At 42.0% G+C, this 24,440-nt stretch overlaps 1 protein-coding gene across 1 annotated transcript in view; it reads left to right on the top strand.

Annotated features, from left to right (window-relative positions):
- gabbr2 (gamma-aminobutyric acid (GABA) B receptor, 2) overlaps positions 1-24,440 on the top strand; it is a gene marked incomplete at both ends in the record, with an annotated part of 411,098 nt that overhangs the window by 190,733 nt on the left and 195,925 nt on the right. Inside the window, one exon of the mRNA XM_080787246.1 lies at positions 6,625-6,726. Within this exon, the coding sequence (XP_080643372.1) occupies positions 6,625-6,726 (102 nt within the window). The remainder of the gene's footprint in view (positions 1-6,624; positions 6,727-24,440) is intronic.

The raw sequence follows: 24,440 nt of genomic DNA, 5'->3' as shown, positions 1-24,440 counted from the left end.
TCTCCCTCTCTCTCTCTCCCCGCCCTCCCCCCTCTCTCCATCTCTCAATGCGACGGCAGATGGATTTGCCCTTCCTTCAACCCAAAGGAACACAAAATCGAAACGATAAAAAAGCAGTGTCGTCTGTCTGTCTGTCTGTCACTCACTCCTGTTTCATGTAAAAATGAGCTGCTGTGAAAAAGGTCAGTAATCGGTGGGGGCTGGGGAGGGGGGGGGGGGGGGGGGGGGCTGTTGACAGAGAGGCTCGAGACGGAGAGATACAAGCAGTAGCATCAAAGCAATACAACACCAGCAGTAAACACTGTGAGGCTATCTCAGCACATTTATAGGTATAGACAAAACACTCCATATATTTGCACGTTGCTGCATCGTGACGTCCTTAAAGATGGAGTGCCATGATTTTTTCTTTCCCCCACCCTAAAACATGATCATCAGGTCTTATTGTTATATAAGGAGGAAGAAGTTTTTCAAAAAAAGTCTACAGTATTTGTTAAAATATTCATGTATTTATGTGGGCATGCCCACCAGTTCATTAAGTATGCCTGGTGTGCCTGATTGGTGGTGATCCACCTGAACTTAAGCTGAACCCACAGCTGTAGTTGCATGATAAAGGGGGAGGGGTTAGGGGAGGGGCTGATAGTGTGATGTCACTATATTACTGTTTTATTTTCATTGGCACGTTTGACTGTCAAGGGTTCAGCCTCCAGGAAGAAACCCTGAATACAAAGTTTATACACCCATTGCACATAAAAACGACTCCAGGGTTGTCTAATGAAGTACTGTCACCTCATAGACACATGGAAAACTGGAAAAATACAAACAAATGTGGCACTCCATCTTAAAATGTCCTTATATGGTTATGGTGACATGAGTGTGAAGTCAGAGGATGGCCTGCCAGCCGGCCGGCCTTCCCTTAAACCATTCTGACCGGGCACCCATTTTGGTGTTAGCATCATGTTATGCTTTAGCTTTTGAAAAAATAGCAGATCTACAAGCTCATATCGCGCCACCGAGTGGCGCGATACGAGCTTGTAGGTCTGCTATTTTTGAAAAATTCGAAGAACGACTGACATTTTTAGAATCTGATCTCAGGTCGGAATGGGTTAATCAGACCAGTGTGTGTCCAGTGGAAACCTCGTATGAATCTGATCTCAGGTCAGAATGGGTTAAGCCAATTTTAAGGATGATAATGCTCAGCCTAACTCTTCTCTATGTAAGTTACGGTACTATACAGCCATTTATTTAGAGATGATCTCATCTGTCACACTCCTGTGGTGCTTGGTTTCCATCTGTTGGCCTATAGAGTTGTTGGGGGTTGGCTGTATAGTGCCAGAAAAGACTGTGACCATGTGTGGCTCTGTGAGCCAGACGGGGGGTTTCCATTTGATATCTCATGTAAGTTTTGGCTCCTTCTCTAGTGATGGTCCTCAGGCGAGCCCTCCATCGCTGCTTCCATACATCCGGCCAGCTCGTTAATTGGTGCTTTGCGCTCCTGCGTCGTTCTTGAGTACATCCATATATTTTAATATGGGCCGTCCTCGTGACCGGTGCCCGTGTGTCGGGTCCCACAGCACTAGTTTGCTGGCTGGCAGCTCCTGGTGTCTTTGGCAGTAGACAAAGACACTGCTATAGTCTCATTCTCCTGGCTGCTATTTTCTGGCTCGTCCTTTTGTATTCCCTCATAGAGATTTCTGTTGGTAACATGTGTGCTCTTACTGATGTTGAGTGCTGCACGCAGCATTCTGGTGTAGCACCCGTCGAGAGCCCAGGTACTTGAAGTCCTTGACTACCTTACTCCTTACTCGTCATTACTCGAGTAAAAAACGCTCATACGGTTAAGTCTGAATTCTTGTCTTTCTTGCCTCATTTGTGTATTGTCTTTCTGAGCATGTATACAGACCCTGCAGATTCATTCCCTAGTTGGCTTATAACTTAACTAAACATGTTAATGTTAGGGAATGAATAGGTGCTTCTTATATTATGCTCAATTATGCTCAACACATATATATTCTAAATGAATTCTAAGAGTTGTCCGACTGAAATACAGAAGTAATCCACAGTGGTCGTGCCTAGAGGGACCCGGTCTGCAGTACGTAGTGATTTAAGACTGGTTGCTGTTGAATCAGGAAGCAGTCATCAGACTATTTATTTATTGTTTATTATTTACTCCCCTTGGCGATTCAGAACGGTGAGATTTGCACGATGGATTTTCCATCACTCCATTAACCCTGTGAGTTAACCTTTGTCATGGCGTGTGTGAAAAGCATTCATAATAATGTCAACGCTGCCTGTCTTTCTTCACACACCACCAAGGTGGACCGCTTTAGTCCTGACTAACAGTGACAGGGTTGGGGGGGGGGGGGGGGTGTTGTACTGTAGATGTGGTATTATACACATAATACACAATTCATATTATGCACAATGCATATACTGTTTACCAGTAAGACGCGCAAACGCGGGAAGCGAACGCAGCTGAGACCCTGCAGATCATGTCTGTCTGTCTGTCTGTCTGTGTGTCTGTCCCGCTGTTACTGTATATGTGGACCTGGCCCCTTTTGTGCCCATATATGGAGCTGAGTGATTGCTGATGCAACACACTCCATATTTGGACGTATGGCGGGACAGACACACAGACAGACAGACATGATCTGCTAGGTCTCATAGTAAGTGCTCACTGCGTTCGCAATCACTGCGTTCGCAATTATACTTGCACAGGCAGAGTGTGCAAGTACCGCGATCGGCTGGGTATGTATGTATGGTTTGTATGGTACGTACGTATACTTACTCACTCCACCAGCCAATTAGGGTCCACCATCCTTAATGACGTAACTAAGGTACGTTTCAAGGTTGGTATACCAGCCAATAAGGGACCACCATCCTTAGTGACGTAACTAAGGTACGTTTCAAGGTTGGTGTAAGGTCTGAAGTATTTAGAACAGCAGTTGTATTTTAGACATTATTTATTAGCACTCAAAGTAGAGACGAGAGGGTTTAGACCAGCAGATGTACGTACCATGAGGCAGTATAGTCACTAAACACGGGTTGAAATTCACCTGGATGTGGGCATGTGGAAACAAACCTATACCTTCTATGATGTCACTGAGCAGCATGAAGGTATACTGAAAGACCACCATGCACCATCAGCAACATTATGAAAATTACAAAACAATATAATTGTCCGGGTAAAAATCACCCATGTTTAGTGTTGTCCTATAGGGTTAACGTAGACTAGTGAAGACATAAAAAAAAGACTAGCATGGAGCCTTGAGGGACCCCACTCAACAACTTAACCCATTCTGACCTGAGATCAGATTCATACGAGGTTTCCACTGGACACACACTGGACTGATTAACCCATTCTGACCTGAGATCAGATTCTAAAAAATGTCAGTCGTTCTTCGATTTTTCAAAAATAGCAGATCTACAAGCTCGTAGCGCGCCACTCGGTGGCGCGCTATGAGCTTGTAGATCTGCTATTTTTCAATAGCTAAAGCATAACATGATGCTGAACACCAAAACGGGTTCCCGGTCAGAATGGGTTAATGGGGGTTTTTTAAGTGGTTTCAGTGGGTTTCATCATGGTGATCATGTGGGCATAGCAGACATCAACCAGCAACCCTACCCTATTGATCTGCTTTCACTTCCACTGAGGTGACATCATGAAGGCCTTCTCCGCAGTGGAACGTGTTTTAAATGTACACTAAAGGTAAAAGTAGCAGCTGCAATAGCACAACTAGAAATAGGCATCAGAAAGAATATATATAATTTATTATGCAGAATGTCAAGTAGAATGTCAAGTAATTGCATGAAATATAAGCACAGTTGTTTTTTTGAAAATAACCACTCCGCAAGCTCTGCTGTTTTGGAAAAGCTGATCTGATTTGAAGCTAGAACGCTGTGATGGCGAGGGGGCACTGTCACATATGAAAGGCCACGCTCTATATCCTAACATTAGACTCCATTTACATTTTTATGCGTGTACTGATACATTATGCATTTTATAATGACCATAATAAAATGGTAAATGTTAACACTTTGAATATAATGATGTCAGCTGCACTCGCTAAGGGCACCGGGTTACAGTCAAAATGGTGCGTGTGTGCGTGGTTTCCTCCGCCATCGGTGTATGAATGTGTGTGAATGGGTGAATGTAATGCACAATCTATACCTACAGTAGAGGGTATGTGTGTGACATCATTATCATACCAGGACGTTATACGGGAACGCCTATAGGTGGCAAAACACTACTTTCTGGCCTTGCATTGATTAAACGACGTTAAATGACATACAAATCACGTTGCCACTCACTTTACCTTCCATGTAGATTATCATTTTTTTTAGGCTTTAGGTTTAGTGTTGGAATTCATAAATCACCCTCCTAAAATATTGTCCTCACAAGTATAGTAACACAAACGTGTGCGTGTGCGTGTCCCTGCTCGTGCGTGAGAGCGAGCAAGAGAGAGAGGTGATAAACCACCTGCATGCATCTCATCATCTCGGTGGGATGTCTCTGTTCCTCTCCACCCCCCCCCCCCCTCCTCTCCAGCCCCCCCCCCCCATATATCTCCCTGATCCTATTACCCCCCCCCACACCCACCCCCCTCACGTCCCACCCCCATAACTCCATACATCAAAGCTCTTTACTGCAGGTACGTATACGGTATAAAGCCTCCTCATAAATTTTGCCTTCCACGCTTCGGCTCTGGGATTACCGGGGCCCGAGATGACTGGGAAACATGCTACGCCTCCCCCTCCCCCCACGCCCCTTGTCCACCCCCCCTGCCCCCTCCCCCCCTGCCCCCCCCCCCTCCCCACGTTCCCACACTGAACACGTGGAGCCGTCGGTGCAGCCGTGACCGACCGCGGCTTTCTAACGCGCTCGGAGTGATCGTGACGAATGGTTATGATTTAAGAGAGGAATCAAAGTGATGGCGGCTGTGAAGAGCGCTGCTCACGTGCTCCACGATGAATCCCATTCCCTCTATAGCGCTGCTCCACCCATTCCTATAAGACATGTGAGAATGGTCCAGTGAAGAAAAAAATCCAATTATGGGTGTATGGGATTCTTTCTCTATCAAACTATCACTAAACACGGGTGAAATCCACCCGGACACCTGCCTGTAGAAAAACAACAGGGATGTGGCCAGAGAAACAAACCTATACCTTCTATGATGTCACTGAGCATCATGAAGGTATACTGGAAGACCCGCCATGCACCTCAGACCATCAGCAACAGAAATTGCAAAGATATTCATTATTCATTCATGATATATTTTCTCTAACATTAAGGTTATTTTTGCAGTCGGTTTGTATTGGGGGGGGTCCAGCCAAAAATGTTGAAAACCCCTGATCTAATGGAGCATGCCAGCTTGCTCAGCACAGAGACATACTGTACATGCATTGGTTTTTGTAATTGAGTATTGCCCGTTTTGAGCTTGTAGATCTGCTATTTATACGAAATGCGTTTTGAACTCGTCAATCCTCTTTTTTTTATTTGAATCCTGAAAAGTATCATAGTTTTGGACGTATGAGGTTTCCACCCAACAGACGATTATAATAAGAAAAAGACAAACTAATAATAAGAATGAAAATAATGCACTGAAGTGAAAGCATATACTGTACCATGCAGGCATTGGAAGGGTTAGGTTTAGGGTCTTGTCTCAGACGGGTACCATATAGCTTTGTAGTGTGTATTTATTTGACTGTGCCTTCCTGTTATTTGACTTGTCCTGGGTTGTTTTTACTTTCCCTCTTTGCCTATTTATAATTATTTCTGTAAGTGGCAACATTGAGACAGCTCGCACAGAAATATGATAATTTCATCCACTCTTTTCACCCCTGTCGTCGTGTGATGTGACAAAGTTGATTCTGCTTAAACGGAGTGAGCTACAGTGCAGTACAGTACAGTACAGTACAGTACAGTACAGTACAGTACAGTACAGTACAGCACAGTACGCTAGTGCAAACTTTTCTTCTAATAATGATGCAACCAAAACAGCAGTGCTGCTTTTGACAGCAATTTCTTTATTTAGTTTTAATAGTTAGTCAATAATGTCAGTCGCATTTTAGTCATCAGTTAGGTTTTAGTTTGAGTCTAGTTTGTGTCGACTAAATGTCATTCGGTTTTAGTCGATTCCGGTTCCTCAAAGTCCAATCCTGCTCCTCCGATTCCATCCGGTTCTGGATTCCAACCCCACAGTGGGGAGGAATCATGAGGACGAAACAATGCTCTTGAAGTGTGTAGGTGGTAAGGTCACCCATAACCATTAAGACCTCGAATGCGCATAGCTTTTAACCACTTTCAACATTAGGCTATTTTAAACCTTCGCTGTTGAAAACTGCTATTTTTGAAAGATTGTGAAAATGTGTGCAAATCTTGTTTGAATATAATCTTATATATTATTTCACAGTGGAATTCTTTAACTGAGATGGAGGTCGGCAGACAAATCCATATCATTCTGGGGGTGCTTGACATGAACCACTGACATAGTTTTTCAGAAAACTGTCAGGATTTAGAAGACGTTTGTAGAATCACGTACAGGTCTTGGGTTAAATATGTTTGTAGGTCTTAGGTTAAATCTCTCTCTCTCTCTCTCTCTCTCTCTCTCTCTCTCCCTCCACCAGGTGAGGAATGACTTAACCAACGAGCTGGAGAAGGCGGACATCCAGATTGCCGACACAGAGAGTTTCTCCAACGACCCTTGTGTCAACGTGAAGAAACTGAAGGTGAGAGAATGGCCGCTTTGTGAAGCCCCGTGCACGCACAAAGTAACCCACAGCTGGTGGCATACTGTAGGGCAGGGGAGCCCAAAAGGTAGATCACAAAGGCTGTGCAGGTGGACCACATGACATGCCCCTAAAGAATATTTAATTTAAACATGTTAAAAAGTGGCATCCAGACTGTCACTTGAATTAAAGGTGACTTGATTGACATCAAAAGGGCCTGTCAGCTCAAACATACAAAGTGATATTTTGTTTTCTTGCTGTGCACAAAATATGTTGGTAGCATAAATTAAATAGAAATAAAATCCTACCTATTCCACCCCCCCCCCCCCCCCCCCCCCCCCCCCATCCCAAGTGCATTTGCCTTATATGTAACGCCAGGTCCGCTATTCCAAAGCCCCCTCAGGTGGGTACATTTAAACTATTTTCAGCAATGGTATAATAGTTTTGTCGGTGGGTAGATCATGTTGAGCTGGTCCTTTTTTGAAAGTAGCTCTCAAGTAAAAATAAGTGTGGGCACTCCTGCTGTAGGGCATGTTACACATCCTGGTGGCAACGATGTTACCGTTGATCCAAACTCTAGGTTCAGAAGACTGGAGGCCACCTCGCAATTCATTCGACCGATGAAGAAGAAACATTGATTTTAATTTTAACAAATATAGATTTTTAACACACACACACACACACACGTTGAAACAATTCAAACCATCCAAAAGTGTGCTTCTCGGATAGAATGATTGCAAAGAGCATAATGGATAGTTTTTAGCCATTTGGCACAGAGGGTCTATTGATGAAGAATAATTTGGTACAAAGGGAGTCCTGGGCTGAAGTTGAATGGTCCTCATCTCATCCTGTGGGATGGTGCAGCTGGCATGACTAGATGTGCCATTTCAGTAACTTTGGACGCACTCAGCCCTGTGAGCTCTTTTCATTGAAGTTGTACCCATATAATAGCCTCTCCTCTCCTCTCCTCTCGCCTCTCCCTCTCGGAAGAGGCAAGAGAGAGAGAGAGATGGGCAGAGAGAGAGAGATGGAGAGACAGAGAGAGAGACATGGAGAGACAGAGAGAGAGATGGCGAGGCAGAGAGAGAGAGAGATGGAGAGGCAGAGAGAGAGAGATGGAGAGGCAGAGAGAGAGATGGAGAGGCAGAGAGAGAGAGAGGAGATACAGATAAAACATACGTGAGTGGTGCCTGAGGCTGATGTTCTGAGCTGACACCCTGCTAAATGTCTTTGTTGTCGGAAAGATATACCTCTTATCTCCATATTTAAACTTTTTGTCTTTTTTTCCCCCTTTTCTACACACATATATATCAACAGTATACCAGACCCATGTTGAGCTTGTAGTTCTTGTAGTTTGGTATACTTTATATTTTGAGCTTGTATTTCTGTAGTTCTTGTAGCTTGGTATACTTTTCATTTTGAGCTTGTAGTTTGGTATACTTTTCAACTAGTCCTGACAGGTCTCAGGTCTGTCTTTGACACGTGAGGTTTCCACCCGACAGAGGCCATTATGTTAATCACAGCGTCTCTCTGAAAGCCTCTCCGTTCTGAGAGCTGGGGTTCTGCCAGGCGGCTCCCCGTCACTTGACCGGTTTTACGGCACGCACCGCATGCACGCACGCACCACGCGCACACACGCACGTATACACACATATGCACACGTATACACGCACACGACAAACCGTTCACCGCAAAAGCACATTTTCCTCCGTCACCCCATTAAAGAATGTAGAAGAATTGTTGTTTTTGATCAACGTTCGTCTGTTATCTCTCCTGGTGGTGCCAACATCAATACAGCATGGAATCGTCGTGGACAAAATCCTGTCCTTAACGGCAGACGAAATATTCTTTCGTCCTGGGTCTGACTCTGAGGAGAGACTAAATCTCATTAAATGGTGGCCCCGGGGAATGAATGCCCAATAAATAATGGGCCTCGTAATGAAAAAAGGTTGAAAACCACTGTGTTGTTGTGCGTGTGCGTGCGTGCGTGCAACCGGCCAGGGCACTGGCTGTTGTTCTAACAGTCATTAAAGTGGTTTAGGGCCAGACGGGATCATAATCACATTAATATGTTGCATGCGTGTTTGTTCCACCGCGGACCAATTATGGAACGTGCTATATGGAATCATCTGGGGTGCTTTTATTTTTTAAAGACAGCACGTTATAAATAATAACAGCTCTAATGGTGCGGCTGACTTAACGCTCGCCTATAGGGTGCATTCCACACACGCACACGCATACAATCACGCACACAGTCACGCACACCCACAAACAATCACACGCGTACACAAACACACAACAAATCATTAGTAGCAGATGCGGGGGGAATGTTTAGTGGGCTGCAAACAACACTCTGACCAGTCTATAAATCGCGTCGTTCACTGCATGCCCGTAAAGTGACCCTCGTTAGAGAGTGTGTGTGTGTGTGTGTGTGTGTCTTATAAACCGAGGAGAGGTTGTCGGGGTCAGCAGGTACATTATCCACCATCATTCACAACACACACTAGCTGGCTCAGACTGGGATCGTGGCTCGAGTCTCTGCTTCAGACGACCCAGCACCGGTCTAGTTAATGTCCCGATAGGAGAAAAAAAATCACACCCGTGTGAAGTGAGTGATTCCAGCGAGCCGCCCCGTCTCTGAAACGGCTGAGAAATGAGTTACCGTGTGGGGGTACTTCTGCTGTACCCTCTACTGTACTGTACTGTACTGCACTGTCATGGTATTGTACTGGCACACCCGAATTCACCATATATACAGTTTGTGCGTGTTAGGTTGCGCACATGTATCCCCCATAGTCAACACGTGACTGATATAGAGACAGAATGGTAACTAGCATCCCCCCCTTTAGTCAACATGTGACTGATAGAGACAGAATGGCAACTCGTACCCCCCCCATAGTCAACACGTGACTGATAGAGACATAATGGTAACTCGTATCCCCCCCCATATAGTCAACATGTGACTGATAGAGTCACATGTCAACATTTGCCCTGTTGGCTACCTCTTCAAACCCCCCAGGTCAAACGTCTGACTCCTCGGGACGTCCATCCTGAGAACTTAACCGGTGGGAGTGAGAATGCATTGTATTTTGAACATGCCATGATGATTGCCATTAAAAGGCGAAACATTTTCAACACATTTTCACCTACTACACAAGCATAGTTGCATGCACACTCGCACACACACACACACACACACACACACACACACACACACACACACACACACACACACACACACACACACACACACACACACACACACACACAACACACTACACACTTCACACACACTCTCTCTCTCTCTCTCTTTTCATGTTTGGCCAGAGGGGCATTGGGTGAAGTCCTTGGCCACAGCTGGAGCCATTTGGGTTAAGTGCCTTTCCTCCCGGGAACAAGTGGCCACATTCAGTCAGTTAGCCACGGGCTCTCCAGGAGGCCAGCCAGGTCCACACGCACGCATATGTACACACATGCACACACACATGCACACACATGCACACACGGACGCATGCACTCACGCACACGTGTGTGTGTATAGTACTATACTTGTGACCAACATTTTAGGACAGCCGAGAAATAACCTTTAATAATCTGTATCTGTAAGAAAACGTTTTTTTTTTTGGCCATAAAAGAAGCATTTATCTTGTGAGGATCAGGAAAATGGTCCTCGCAATGTCTATTTCTCAAATTACACTATGCTCCAGTACCGGATAAGTATAGAGTAACAACATGAACAAAGTGTGTCCTTTATCAGTGACACATACTGTGCGTATGCATGCACGCGCACGCACGCACACACACACACACACACACACACACACACACACACACACACACACACACACACACAGCCAGTGAAAAGTGCTGCACAGCCAGCAATCAAAAAAGCCACTCTAGTGGCACCTCATCAGAGTCAGAGAGCATGCTGGGACATGTAGGGTGCTTCTTTTGTACGAACCTCTCAGCCATTTGTCTATTGTGCACTGGCTGTGTGTGTGTGTGTGTGTGTGTGGGTTTGGGTGTGTGTGTGGGTGGGTGGGCTAGCTAGCGTGTGCGCGTGCGTGAGAGAGAAGGTGTTGAAATAAACCTCACCTAGCAAGTCTGTGTAAAGCATTATTAAAGAAAAGGTTTGAGATAACCCAAAACATCCATCTCTGCATTCAGCATGTGTTGTCGGCATTCAAATGATATGCCTTATGGGCAGAATTCTATGAAATGAGTCAAAGCGAGAGATGCCTTTTGGTCAGAATTCTATGAAATAAGCCACCATTCTTATTCAGAAATCTGTATATTATGACAAAGTTAGATGCATATTTCGTCAGAGATCTGCGAGCTAAACCCCAGCATCTGTATTCATGAGGAAAACCTTGGCAGACAAAATATCAGAGCTGCAGGCTAGACTAGATGGTCTAGTTTTGGAATCCGGTCCAGCAGTTCACTAAAGCCTCGAGGGTTCAAGTGGTGACAACATGAACAGAGTGTGTCCCTTATTATCAGTAGCCTCAGAAACCCAGACGTTTTTATTTCCAAGGAGAGAAAAAACAAAGTCTGGGGCCGAGTCCACTTCAATGTCGCTCACTCTCTGCTGATTTCAGATCGTCTGCACCTTTACCTTTTGGTGTTAGCATTATGTTATGCTTTAGCTATTGAAAAATGGCTGATCTACAAGCTCGGTGGTGCGCTACGAGCTTGTAGGGGCCGATTCATACTCCTATTTTACCTCTGTTTCGGCGCTGTAGTGCCGAAATTATTTTGGCTCGTCAGACATTTTCAGTAGCACAGAAAGCTGACTTTAGGACGGTACCCGCCCCCCCCCCCCGAACCTCAAATGACGTCACATTGTAGGCTCTACAGAGCCCAACCGACTTTTATTCGGCTCTAAAATAGGAGTATGAATCGTCCCTAGGTCTGCTATTTTTGAAACATCGAACGACTGACATAGAAACATAGCTTTTTCAAAAAACTGTCAGGATGTAGAAGACTGATTAATTCGTCTCCTGTTCAGCAGCTGTGCCTAGTTTCTCCCGGCGGATCCTGCCGGGAGCTGCCTATGCCATAAAGAAAGTGAGTTCCAGTCTACACATACACATATAAGGGACACGTATTTTACTTTACAAATAAGGGGACGATTCCTTATTTCCGAGGAACGGTGGACAACCACCTATAGTCATGATAGAGGGAAGGGCACAAAGCACCAGGTTTAGTTTTAGTTTATTTCACAGCAGTTGTACTATACAGAATAATAAAGGTTAACATTTACAATATTGACCGATAAAAGGAATGGGCTGAAGCCGTCGGAGATGATTATGCCTTATTAATATTTAAATGGCTTATTACAGAGAACACGGCAAACACATGCAAAACAAAGAAAATTAGTTTCAACGTCGCTGCACTTCTTACATAATCAAAACAAACCAAACGGAGGGGAAAGGAAACATATTGGGCTTTAGCTCATTCAACAGAACAAAGCAAAGGAAAAACCTCCAGTATTTATTCGCAAAGATCGTTAGTTGACTAGTTGAAGAATAATATTAACCCTCCTGTGAGGTGACTAGTTGAAGAATGGCCATAACCCTCCTGTTAGGTGACTAGTTGAAGAATAATATTAACCCTCCTGTTAGGTGACTAGTTGAAGAATAATATTAACCCTCCTGTGAGGTGACTAGTTGAAGAATGGCCATAACCCTCCTGTTAGGTGACTAGTTGAAGAATAATATTAACCCTCCTGTGAGGTGACTAGTTGAATGATAATATTAACCCTCCTGTGAGGTGACTAGTTGAATGATAATATTAACCCTCCTGTGAGGTGACTAGTTGAATGATAATATTAACCCTCCTGTGAGGTGACTAGTTGAATGATAATATTAACCCTCCTGTGAGTTGACTAGTTGAATGATAATATTAACCCTCCTGTGAGGTGACTAGTTGAATGATAATATTAACCCTCCTGTGAGTTGACTAGTTGAATGATAATATTAACCCTCCTGTGAGGAGACTAGTTGAATGATAATATTAACCCTCCTGTGAGGTGACTAGTTGAATGATAATATTAACCCTCCTGTGAGGTGACTAGTTGAATGATAATATTAACCCTCCTGTGAGGTGACTAGTTGAATGATAATATTAACCCTCCTGTGAGGTGACTAGTTGAAGAATGACCATAACCCTCCTGTGAGGTGACTAGTTGAATAATGACCATAACCCTCCTGTGAGGTGACTAGTTGAAGAATAATATTAACCCTCCTGTGAGGTGACTAGTTGAAGAATGACCGTAACCCTCCTGTGAGGTGACTAGTTGAACGATACTATTAACCCTCATGTGAGGTGACTAGTTGAAGAATGACCGTAACCCTCCTGTGAGGTGACTAGTTGTCTGCTGGCGACAAACCTAATCGTAGTGATGTGTGTGTGTGTGTGTGTGTGTGTGTGTGTGTGTGTCACTGGGCTGCTCATTGACCCAGGTCAGTCTTTCTCATTATGATTTCCTTGCCCCTGCAGGCCGCTGAGAAATCCATTGCTCAGTCAAAGTTGACCTTTTTTGGTGTCACCCAGGGCGCCCCGCGCTGTCCCGGGCCAGGGACCTTTTAAACATGTCACCCGGTGCACCGCGCTCTGTCCCTGGGCAGAGAACCTTTGATGAAAGCGCACCTCCTCACATCCCCACCCCGCTTGTCAAGATGTAGATTCATCAAAGCACTTGGCAGGGATATTGGATTAGATTTGTGTGTGTGTGTGTGTGTGTGTGTGTGTGTGTGTGTGTGTGTGTGTGTGTGTGTGTTAGAGAGGCAGCGTGTAAATGCTATCTAACAAAGTCCCGTGGGCTCTTCCGGTTGGAAGCAATATATGGGGAAACCTGTTCCATCCCTGATGGTGCCGGAGATGACACACTTTATTCAATGTCTCTCTCTCTCTCTCTCTCTACCACTTGAATAAGTGGTAGAGAGAGATGTATACATCAGCCGCCCTGCAGACTGAGTCCACACTGCGATAATGTTGCAGCTAGAAACAACACATTGAAACACATTTCAGTAGGACATGCATGGACGGTCTTCAACAACATATTGAAACACATTTCAGTAGGATATGCATGGACGGTCTTCAACAACATATTGAAACACATTTCAGTAGGACATGCATGGACGGTCTTCAACAACATATTGAAACACATTTCAGTAGGACATGCATGGACGGTCTTCAACAACACATTGAAACACATTTCAGTAGGATATGCATGGACGGTCTTCAACAACACATTGAAACACATTTCAGTAGGATATGCATGGACGGTCTTCAACAACACATTGAAACACATTTCAGTAGGATATGCATGGACGGTCTTCCCTGGCTCTTAGTGAGGAAGCAGCAGTATCACCCTTGTTCATTTACAAAGCACTATACCCTTGGGACTAAGATTTATGGGAACTAATATTTACTGTAAGTACTGTATAAATGTAGAAAGTTGAAGTAACATAATTTGTAGACTGTTTAATTTAATTAATACTCCTATCATGTTCCTTATAGTAATAGTTTGGCATGCAGGATGTCAAATGAAGCAGTTCTTGTCACTGTACTGTTCACAGTACAAGGTGAAGGTGAAGCACATGTGTTGTGATGAGCTTTATGTAATGAACACACAAAGGATGTGTAGCTGTCAACCCTTTATTTGAAAAAGAAGAAATTAAGGACAGTGTTTTATCAGAGTAAATATGTTATGTTACAATTTTATGAAGACAGCATATACAATACAGATAATCTAAACATATAATCAAACTAAGTCATTGAAATTACACAATGATGATGTGTTAGTCCAAACAACATATCATGTCAACACAGAGACCAGTTTCAATTGCACCACTAGTCCGCGAATAATAATGAATGTGACAAAGAATTGATGTATAGTCCATCATGTTTAATGTATATAGCTGGACTAAACTGAATAATTGACATAATGCCTTATCTGAAGAAAAAGCCTTTTCCTCTTTATGACACATCTTCATGTGTGTTTTTAGATTACTCTTTTGACTAAAGCCCTTGCAACAAACTACACATCAAGGGCCTTTACCCTGTGCGAGTCCTCATGTGTATTTTAATGCCGCATTATGAATACAGCCGTTGCCACAAACTGTACACCTAAAGGGGGTTTCCCCCTGTATGAGTCCTCATGTGTAAATTTAGATTAACCTTTCGAGTAAAGCCCTTGCCACAAACTGTACACCTAAAGGGGGTTTCCCCTGTATGAGACATCATGTGTAATTTTAGATGATCCTTTCGACTACAGCCCTTGCCACAAACTGTACACCTAAAGGGCTTTTCCCCTGTATGAGTCCTCATGTGTTTTTTTAGATCACCCGATTGAACACAACCCTTGCCACAAACTGTACACGTAAATGGCTTTCCCCCTGTATGAGTCCTCATGTGTGCTTTTAGATTACTCATTTGAATACATTCTTTGCCACAAATTGTACACATAAATGGCTTTTCCCCTGTATGAGTCCTCATGTGTGCTTTTAGATTACTCATTTGAATACATCCTTTGCCACAAACTGTACACATAAAGGGCCTTTTCCCTGTATGAGTCATCATGTGTATTTTTAATGCCGCATTATGAATACAGCCCTTGCCACAAACTGTACACCTAAATGGCTTTTCCCCTGTATGAGTCATCATGTGTGCTTTTAGATTACTCATTTGAATAAATCCTTTGCCACAAACTGTACACATACAGGACCTTTTCCCTGTATGAGTCATCATGTGCATTTTTAATGCCGCATTATGAATACAGCCCTTGCCACAAACTGTACACCTAAAGGGGGTTTCCCCTGTATGAGTCAGCATGTGTGCTTTTAGATTACTCATTTGAATACATTCTTTGCCACAAACTGTACACATAAAGGGCTTTTCCCCTGTATGAGTCATCATGTGTTTTTTTAGACTACCCCTATGGACAAAGCCTTTGCCACAAACAGTACAAGTCATGGGCTTTTCCCCTGTATGACTCATCATGTGACGTTTTAGATCACTATTCTGACTAAAGCAAGTGCCGCACACTGTGCAGGCAAATGGCTTTTCCCCTGAATGAATCACTGTGTGCGCCTTCAGATGTTCCTTCTGATTAAACATTTTACCACAATCTGCACAGCTAAAACATTTCTTACCTGTGTGACTCCTCAAGGAGTGACTTTCTTTTGGTGGTTTGAGGTCATGGAGCAGCTTGTTGCTCAAAGACAAACTATTTCCTCCCATGTGTTGTGTATTGTGCGATTTCAGTGTGTTTAAACCAGTCTGGTCATCCGTGGTCTCATCCCACTCATCACTGTCTTCAGTGATGTCAGATTCAGAACAGTGTGAAGAGAGGAGCTGAGCATCACTAGTTGGTTGTGATGTTCCACAGTCCTCTACATCAGATTGTGTTTCCATGCTTTTAGATGAGGTGCTGGCTACAGGTTCTGATGGCATGTTTTCACCATCTTCATGTTTCACTAATAGTAATGTCTCTGTTGATCCACCATCCTCCTCTGATCTTTGAAGTAGCTCATTGTGTTCCTCTTTAATCTGTGTATACTCTGGTTCATCTTTGATCAGACTGGAGGTTCTCTCCTGCTGCTGCTCAGGGAATACCTCATCTTTACACACAAGGGGGTGTATGGAGTCTAGACAGAAGATACAGAGGAGAAACACATCATTACATGTTTGAACATGAACTCTTGCTGTTAGTTCCATACCTGCCCTAATATTGTTTTGATTTCAGTGTGAAGTGTCATGCAAATGATTTTCTTACTTTCTTACAACAATGCTTCATTTCTAAAACAAGCATCCCCTTGTTTCTCAAATGTAAATTGTCATTTGCTATACAACCCTATTGCTATCAGATGTATCCTCTGTTGTTTTAGAGTGCAACACGTGTAATGAGTTAGCTTACTTTAAACAGTCTATGTTGTTAATGCTAGTTTAACAGTCACACTAACATGAATGGGGGGAAATACAACTAGAATACTATTGACTATTATCAATGCAACATTTTCACCAGTTCCTCTTCCATTCCAAATAGTCACCATTGCCATTTAAGAAATAATGGTGAAAATAGTAATAGTAGTGACCAACCTGCTCTGTGTAGTTTGACGATTGGTTGTAAAACCATATCCAGTAGTCTGCGTTGGCGGTCAGTTTCTTGCTTGATGTGGAAAGCTTCATCCTCGTACTCTGTTAGAATTCTTCCAACGACCCCAAATATCTCTTCAGCAGCAGCAGATAGTCTCTGGTTGACCAAGGACTTCAATGTTTGTAGTAAAGCCATAACTCAAAACCTGCCCAAACAAACTGATACTAGATCTATTTTTAAAGAGAAAATCTAAAGTACTAAAGTTTAAAGTAGAACCAAAACTAAAACGAAATGCTTCAGCTAGTGTAGAAAGGAGAAGTTCAGCTCTTAACAACTAGCAGAGATTAAAGTGACTCCAAGCAGAACAAACTCTTGTTAAATACTAACAGAGGGACCTGATGGTCCAATCAGAGTGAGGGGGCGGGACACAAAACTGGCCAATCACTGCTCCCAACAACAAGGCAATTCAATGAGTTTTATTTTAAACATTAAGCAAATTAAACATTATATCGGATTCAGTAAAACAAATACAAAATAAAGTAAAAGCTGCATTATGTAACTTTCCTATTCTATCCCGTATTTGAACCTTGTTGCCTTAATTGAAAACATATTCAGGACACAGAGCAAAATGGAACAAACTTAAATACATTAAATGTCAGTGTAGAATAATAATGACACAATCTCAATGAAAGGCAGCAGCAAACAGGCATGCATGTTTTTAGCTGTGATAAAAATAACGGAGTTGTTGCAGAGCTGCAGTTTTCAGGGAGTTTGTTCCAGATATGTTACACATTAATCTGAATACTATGTTTTAATTATAGGGTCATAAAGCAAACCTTTACCAGGTGACCTTAGAGGTATGAACCGGTGGCACCGACGCAAGACTTGAGTAGCAGCGTTCTGAATGAGCTGCAATCACCTGGTATATTTTTAGGAACATTTGTAAAACACTGGTACAGTAGTCAAGACTACTATTGGACATTTTTATAGATTCCGGTTGGATATAAATCATATAATCTGACTTTGACGGTGCTAATGTGGCTGGTTAAAGTTCTGAGGCCATGACTAAAACAAGGTTTGAAGCTAAGCTTCAAAACAAGTACTTTAGTTTTGTCTTTGTTTATTTGAGGACAATCTTGGTATATCCAATTTGGTATAGCCAAAATTGATTAGTTCAATCCATGTTCTCAGTGTTTCTATTGTACATGACATAGTAGATTTGTGTGTCGAGAAAAAGGAACTTACTTATAGAACAATAGAGCAAAATATCATTCATCATTTTTTTTATCATAATGTAAAAGACAGCCCTCTCCCTCTCCACAAGTGCAGCAAAGCATTATGGTCATTGTAGTAATCCACCAGTGTCAATGACTAAATGATTTAAATGCAAATGTTCCCAATCCTATAAATACATGTTCCTCTCCATTCACACAATACTGTAGGAGTAGGCTATATGCACTCTACTTATCACACTAAAAGGATCACATGCAAATTGTTTGGTCGATCCATTCAGCAATAGGGTTACACACCCTAACCCATTATCACCTGTCCATTAACAATGGGACAGACATGCTCCTAAACACACTTTATTCAATGTCTCTCTCTCTCTCTCTCTCTACCACTTGAATAAGTGGTAGAGAGAGATGTATACATCAGCCACCCTGCAGACTGAGTCCACACTGCGATAATGTTGCAGCTAGAAACAACATATTGAAACACATTTCAGTAGGATATGCATGGACGGTCTTCAACAACATATTGAAACACATTTCAGTAGGATATGCATGGACGGTCTTCAACAACATATTGAAACACATTTCAGTAGGACATGCATGGACGGTCTTCCCTGGCTCTTAGTGAGGAAGCAGCACTATCACCCTTGTTAATTTACAAAGCACTATACCCTTGGGACTAAAATGTATGGGAACTAATATTTACTGTAAGTACTGTACTTATAGTAAATATGTAGAAAGTTCAATGTAGAAAGTTGAAGTAACATAATTTGTAGACTGTTTAATTTAATTAATACTCCTATCATGTTCCTTATAGTAATAGTTTGACATGCAGGATGTCAAATGAAGCAGTTCTTGTCACTGTACTGTTCACAGTCCAAGGTGAAGGTGAAGCACATGTTGTGAGGAGCTTTATGTAATGGACACACAAAGGATGTGTAGCTGTCAACCCTTTATTTGAAAAAGAAGAAATTAAGGACAGTGTTTTTTACAGGGTAAATATGTTATGTTACAATTTTATGAAGACAGCATATACAATACAGATAATCTAAACATATAATCAAACTAAGTCATTGAAATACACAATGATGATGTGTTAGTCCAAACAACATATCATGTCAACACAGAGACCAGTTTCAATTGCACCACTAGTCCGTGAATAATAATGAATGTGACAAAGAATTGATGTATAGTCCATCATGTTTAATGTATATAGCTGGACTAAACTGAATAATTGACATAATGCCTTATCTGAAGAAAAAGCCTTTTCCTCTTTATGACACATCTTCATGTGTGTGTTTTTAGATTACTCTTTTGACTAAAGCCCTTGCAACAAACTACACATCAAGGGCCCTGTGAGTCCTCATGTGTATTTTAATGCCGCATTATAAATACAGCCGTTGCCACAAACTGTACACCTAAAGGGGGTTTCCCCCTGTATGAGTCCTCATGTGTAATTTTAGATGATCCTTTCGACTAAAGCCCTTGCAGGGCTCGAAATAGCGACCATTTTGGTCGCAAATGCGCCTGAATTTTAATCTGTGCGATCTCAAAATATAACTGGGCGCACCAGTGCTACTGCATATAATTACTGTAGTGCGACCAAAACGATCGCGACCGAAAGTGTCGCGGGCCGGTTCCCTCCCGCGAGATGATTTAAACTTGTAGAGCATAAAGATCTGAGCATGTAAAAAAAAAAAGTAAGTTCCTAGTCCATTCCTGTCCAGAGTTATGATTGTTTAAAGAAATATCTCCTTGGCTTCTTCTACTTCCTCTAACCTCCCGTCAGTCCGTGGACTGATTGGGTGATCAACATCAGCTGGACCTGAGGTCCTCAGCTGTGAGAGACAACAAAAGGGCTCAATTGAATGGAATGTGTGGAGTCACACACACACATTTATGATGACGTTATGAAAATAACTTCTCATAAATATATACAGTAGGCCTATATATATATATATATATATATATATATATATATATATATATATATATATATTTTTTTTTTACTTCAATCAAAAAGCAGGCCTACATAAAACAAAGGGTTTTGTAGCCATTTACAAATTCAGAAATTATAGCAGAGACAGTATTTAGAATTTAATTATATTTTCAACTGGTTTATTGCCACAAAAATAGCATCTCATACCAACTGGCTTGTAGGCCAGTGGTTCCCAAAGTGGGGTCCGGGGATCCCTAGGGGTCCTCGGTTAAATGATAGTTAGGAACCAAATGGACCCTTATGGGTCTGAAACTCTGAGAGTGTACTACATACTATGGGTAAACCAATTTCACTGTACATTTGTACACTCAGTTAAATTAACTTTGATTTTATGGGTCCCAGAGATAGAAATGGGGAACGGTAGCCTAATTCAGGTCAAACTGGGGGTCCTTGAAATGTAAATAACTGAAAATCACTGCTAGAGCCGTAAAAATCTTCTCATATGGGGGTCCCTGGCATATATTTTCAAATGGGGGTCCGTGGGCTAATGAGTGTCAATTTGAGGGTGCTTGACATGAAAAATGTTGGGAACCACTGCTGTAGGCTACAAGTGTAATAATAATGAATGTAAAAAATCGATTACATATTGGTGCTCGTAAAATTTTGGTGGGTGCTCCTAATTTTTTTCTGGTGCTCCTTCATTCTGAATTTGGGAGCACCAGTGCTACCAAGTAAAAAAGTTAATTTCGAGCCCTGCCTTGCCACAAACTGTACACGTAAATGGCTTTTCCCCTGTATGAGTCGTCATGTGTTTTTTTAGATCACTCATTTGAATACATTTTTTGCCACAAACTGTACACATAAAGGGCTTTTCCCCTGTATGAGTCCTCATGTGTACTTTTAAGTCCCCAGTTTGACAGCAGCCCTTGCCACAAACTGTACATGTAAAGGGCTTTTCCCCTGTATGAGTCATCATGTGTAGTTTTAATGCCCTATTATCAATACAGCCCTTGACACAAACTGTACACGTAAAGGGCCTTTCACCTGTATGAATCTTTGAATGCTTCTTCAGATTTCCCTTTAGGCTAAACATTTTGCCACAGTCTGCACAGCTAAAACATTTCTTACCTGTGTGACTCCTCATGGAGTGACTTTCTTTTGGTGGTTTGAGGTCATGGAGCAGCTTGTTGCTCAAAGACAAACTATGTCCTCCCATGTGTTGTGTATTGTGTGATTTCAGTGTGTTTAAACCAGTCTGGTCATCCGTGGTCTCATCCCACTCATCACTGTCTTCAGTGATGTCAGATTCAGAACGGTGTGAAGAGAGGAGCTGATCATCACTAGTTGGTTGTGATGTTCCACAGTCCTCTACATCAGATTGTGTTTCCATGTGTTTAGATGAGGTGCTGGCTACAGGTTCTGTTAGCATGTTTTCATCATCTTCATGTTTCACTAATAGTAATGTCTCTGTTGATCCACCATCCTCCTCTGATCTTTGAAGTAGCTCATCGTGTTCCCCTTTAATCTGTGGATACTCTGGTTCCTCTTTGATCAGACTGGAGGTTCTCTCCTCTTGTTCTCCTTTAATCTGTAGAGACTCTGGTTCATCTTTGATAAGACTGGAGGTTCTCTCATCTTGTTCTCCTTTAATCTGTAGAGACTCTGGTTCCTCTTTGATAAGACTGGAGGTTCTCTCCTGCTGCTGCTCAGGGAATACCTCCTCTTTACACACAAGGGGGTGTATGGAGTCTAGACAGAAGATACAGAGAAACACATCATTACATGTTTGTTCACTAACATGAATGGTGGGAAATACAACTAGCATACTATTGACTATTATCAATGCAACATTTTCACCAGTTCCTCTTCCATTCCAAATAGTCACCATTGCCATATAAGAAATAATGGTGAAATAGTAATAGTAATAGTAGTGAAGGTTTTACCAACCTGCTCTGTGTAGTTTGACGATTGGTTGTAAAACCATATCCAGTAGTCTGCGTTGGCGGTCAGTTTCTTGCTTGATGTGGAAAGCTTCATCCTCGTACTCTGTTAGAATTCTTCCAACGACCCCAAATATCTCTTCAGCAGCAGCAGATAGTCTCTGGTTGACCAGGGACTTCAATGTTTGTAGTAAAGCCATAACTCAAAACCTGCCCAAACAAACTGATACTAGATCTATTTTTAAAGAGAAAATCTAAAGTACTAAAGTTTAAAGTAGAACTAAAACGAAATGCTTCAGCTAGTGTAGAAAGGAGAAGTTCTGCTCTTAACAACTAGCAGAGATTAAAGTGACTCCAAGCAGAACAAACTCTTGTTAAATACTAACAGAGGGCCCTGATGGTCCAATCAGAGTGAGGGGGCGGGACACAAAACTGGCCAATCACTGCTCCCAACAACAAGGCAATTCAATGAGTTTTATATCAAACATTAAGCAAATGAACATTATATCAGATTCAGTAAAACAAATAAAAAATAAAGTAAAAGCTTTATTATGTAACTTTCCTATTCTACCCCGTATTTGAACCTTGTTGCCTTAATTGAAAACATATTCAGGACACAGAGAAAAATAGAACAAATTTAAATGAGTTCTATTTTGAGTTTTATGAGTTGTTGCAGAGCTGCAGTTTTCAGGGAGTTTGTTCCAGATATGTTACACATTAAACTGAATACTATGTTTTAATTATAGGGTCATAAAGCAAACCTTTACCAGGTGACCTTAGAGGTATGAACGGGTGGCACCTACGCAAGACTTGAGTAGCAGCGTTCTGAATGAGCTGCAATCACCTGGTATATTTTAGGGTCATCTGTAAAACACTGGTACAGTAGTCAAGACTACTATTGGACATTTTCGTAGATTACGGTTGGATATAAATCATATAATCTGACTTTGACGGTGCTAATGTGGCTGGTTAAAGTTCTGAGGCCATGACTAAAACAAGGTTTGAAGCTAAGCGCCTAACTTTTAGTCCTTGACTTCAAAACAAGTACTTTAGTTTTGTCTTTGTTTATTTGAGGACAATCTTGGTATAACCAATTTGGTATATCCAAAATTGATTAGTTCAATCCATGTTCTCAGTGTTTCTATTGTACATGGCATAGTATGGCATACTTATAGAACAATAGAGCAAAATATCATTCATATTTTTTTTTTACCATAATGTAAAAGACAGCCCTCTCCCTCTCCACAAGTGCAGCAAAGCATTATGGTCATTGTAGTAATCCACCAGTGTCCATGACTAAATGATTTAAATGCAAATGATTCCCAATCCAGGGCTCGAAATTAACTTTTTTACTTGGTAGCACTGGTGCTCCCAAATTCAGAATGAAGGAGCACCAGAAAAAAATTAGGAGCACCCACCAAAATTTTACGAGCACCAATATGTAATCGATTTTTTACATTCATTATTATTACACTTGTAGCCTACAGCAGTGGTTCCCAACATTTTTCATGTCAAGCACCCTCAAATTGACACTCATTAGCCCACGGACCCCCATTTGAAAATATATGCCAGGGACCCCCATATGAGAAGATTTTTACGGCTCTAGCAGTGATTTTCAGTTATTTACATTTCAAGGACCCCCAGTTTGACCTGAATTAGGCTACCGTTCCCCATTTCTATCTCTGGGACCCATAAAATCAAAGTTAATTTAACTGAGTGTACAAATGTACAGTGAAATTGGTTTACCCATAGTATGTAGTACACTCTCAGAGTTTCAGACCCATAAGGGTCCATTTGGTTCCTAACTATCATTTAACCGAGGACCCCTAGGGATCCCCGGACCCCACTTTGGGAACCACTGGCCTACAAGCCAGTTGGTATGAGATGCTATTTTTGTGGCAATAAACCAGTTGAAAATATAATTAAATTCTAAATACTGTCTCTGCTATAATTTCTGAATTTGTAAATGGCTACAAAACCCTTTGTTTTATGTAGGCCTGCTTTTTGATTGAAGTAAAAAAAAAAATATATATATATATATATATATATATATATATATATATATATATAGGCCTACTGTATATATTTATGAGAAGTTATTTTCATAACGTCATCATAAATGTGTGTGTGTGACTCCACACATTCCATTCAATTGAGCCCTTTTGTTGTCTCTCACAGCTGAGGACCTCAGGTCCAGCTGATGTTGATCACCCAATCAGTCCACGGACTGACGGGAGGTTAGAGGAAGTAGAAGAAGCCAAGGAGATATTTCTTTAAACAATCATAACTCTGGACAGGAATGGACTAGGAACTTACTTTTTTTTTTTTACATGCTCAGATCTTTATGCTCTACAAGTTTAAATCATCTCGCGGGAGGGAACCGGCCCGCGACACTTTCGGTCGCGATCGTTTTGGTCGCACTACAGTAATTATATGCAGTAGCACTGGTGCGCCCAGTTATATTTTGAGATCGCACAGATTAAAATTCAGGCGCATTTGCG

Source organism: Protomyctophum bolini (genome assembly GCF_963924005.1).
Source record: "Protomyctophum bolini genome assembly, chromosome: 17".
Classification (NCBI taxonomy): domain Eukaryota; kingdom Metazoa; phylum Chordata; class Actinopteri; order Myctophiformes; family Myctophidae; genus Protomyctophum; species Protomyctophum bolini.
Note: the sequence above shows the minus strand (reverse complement) of the source record. Positions and strands in the feature narration are given on the sequence as shown.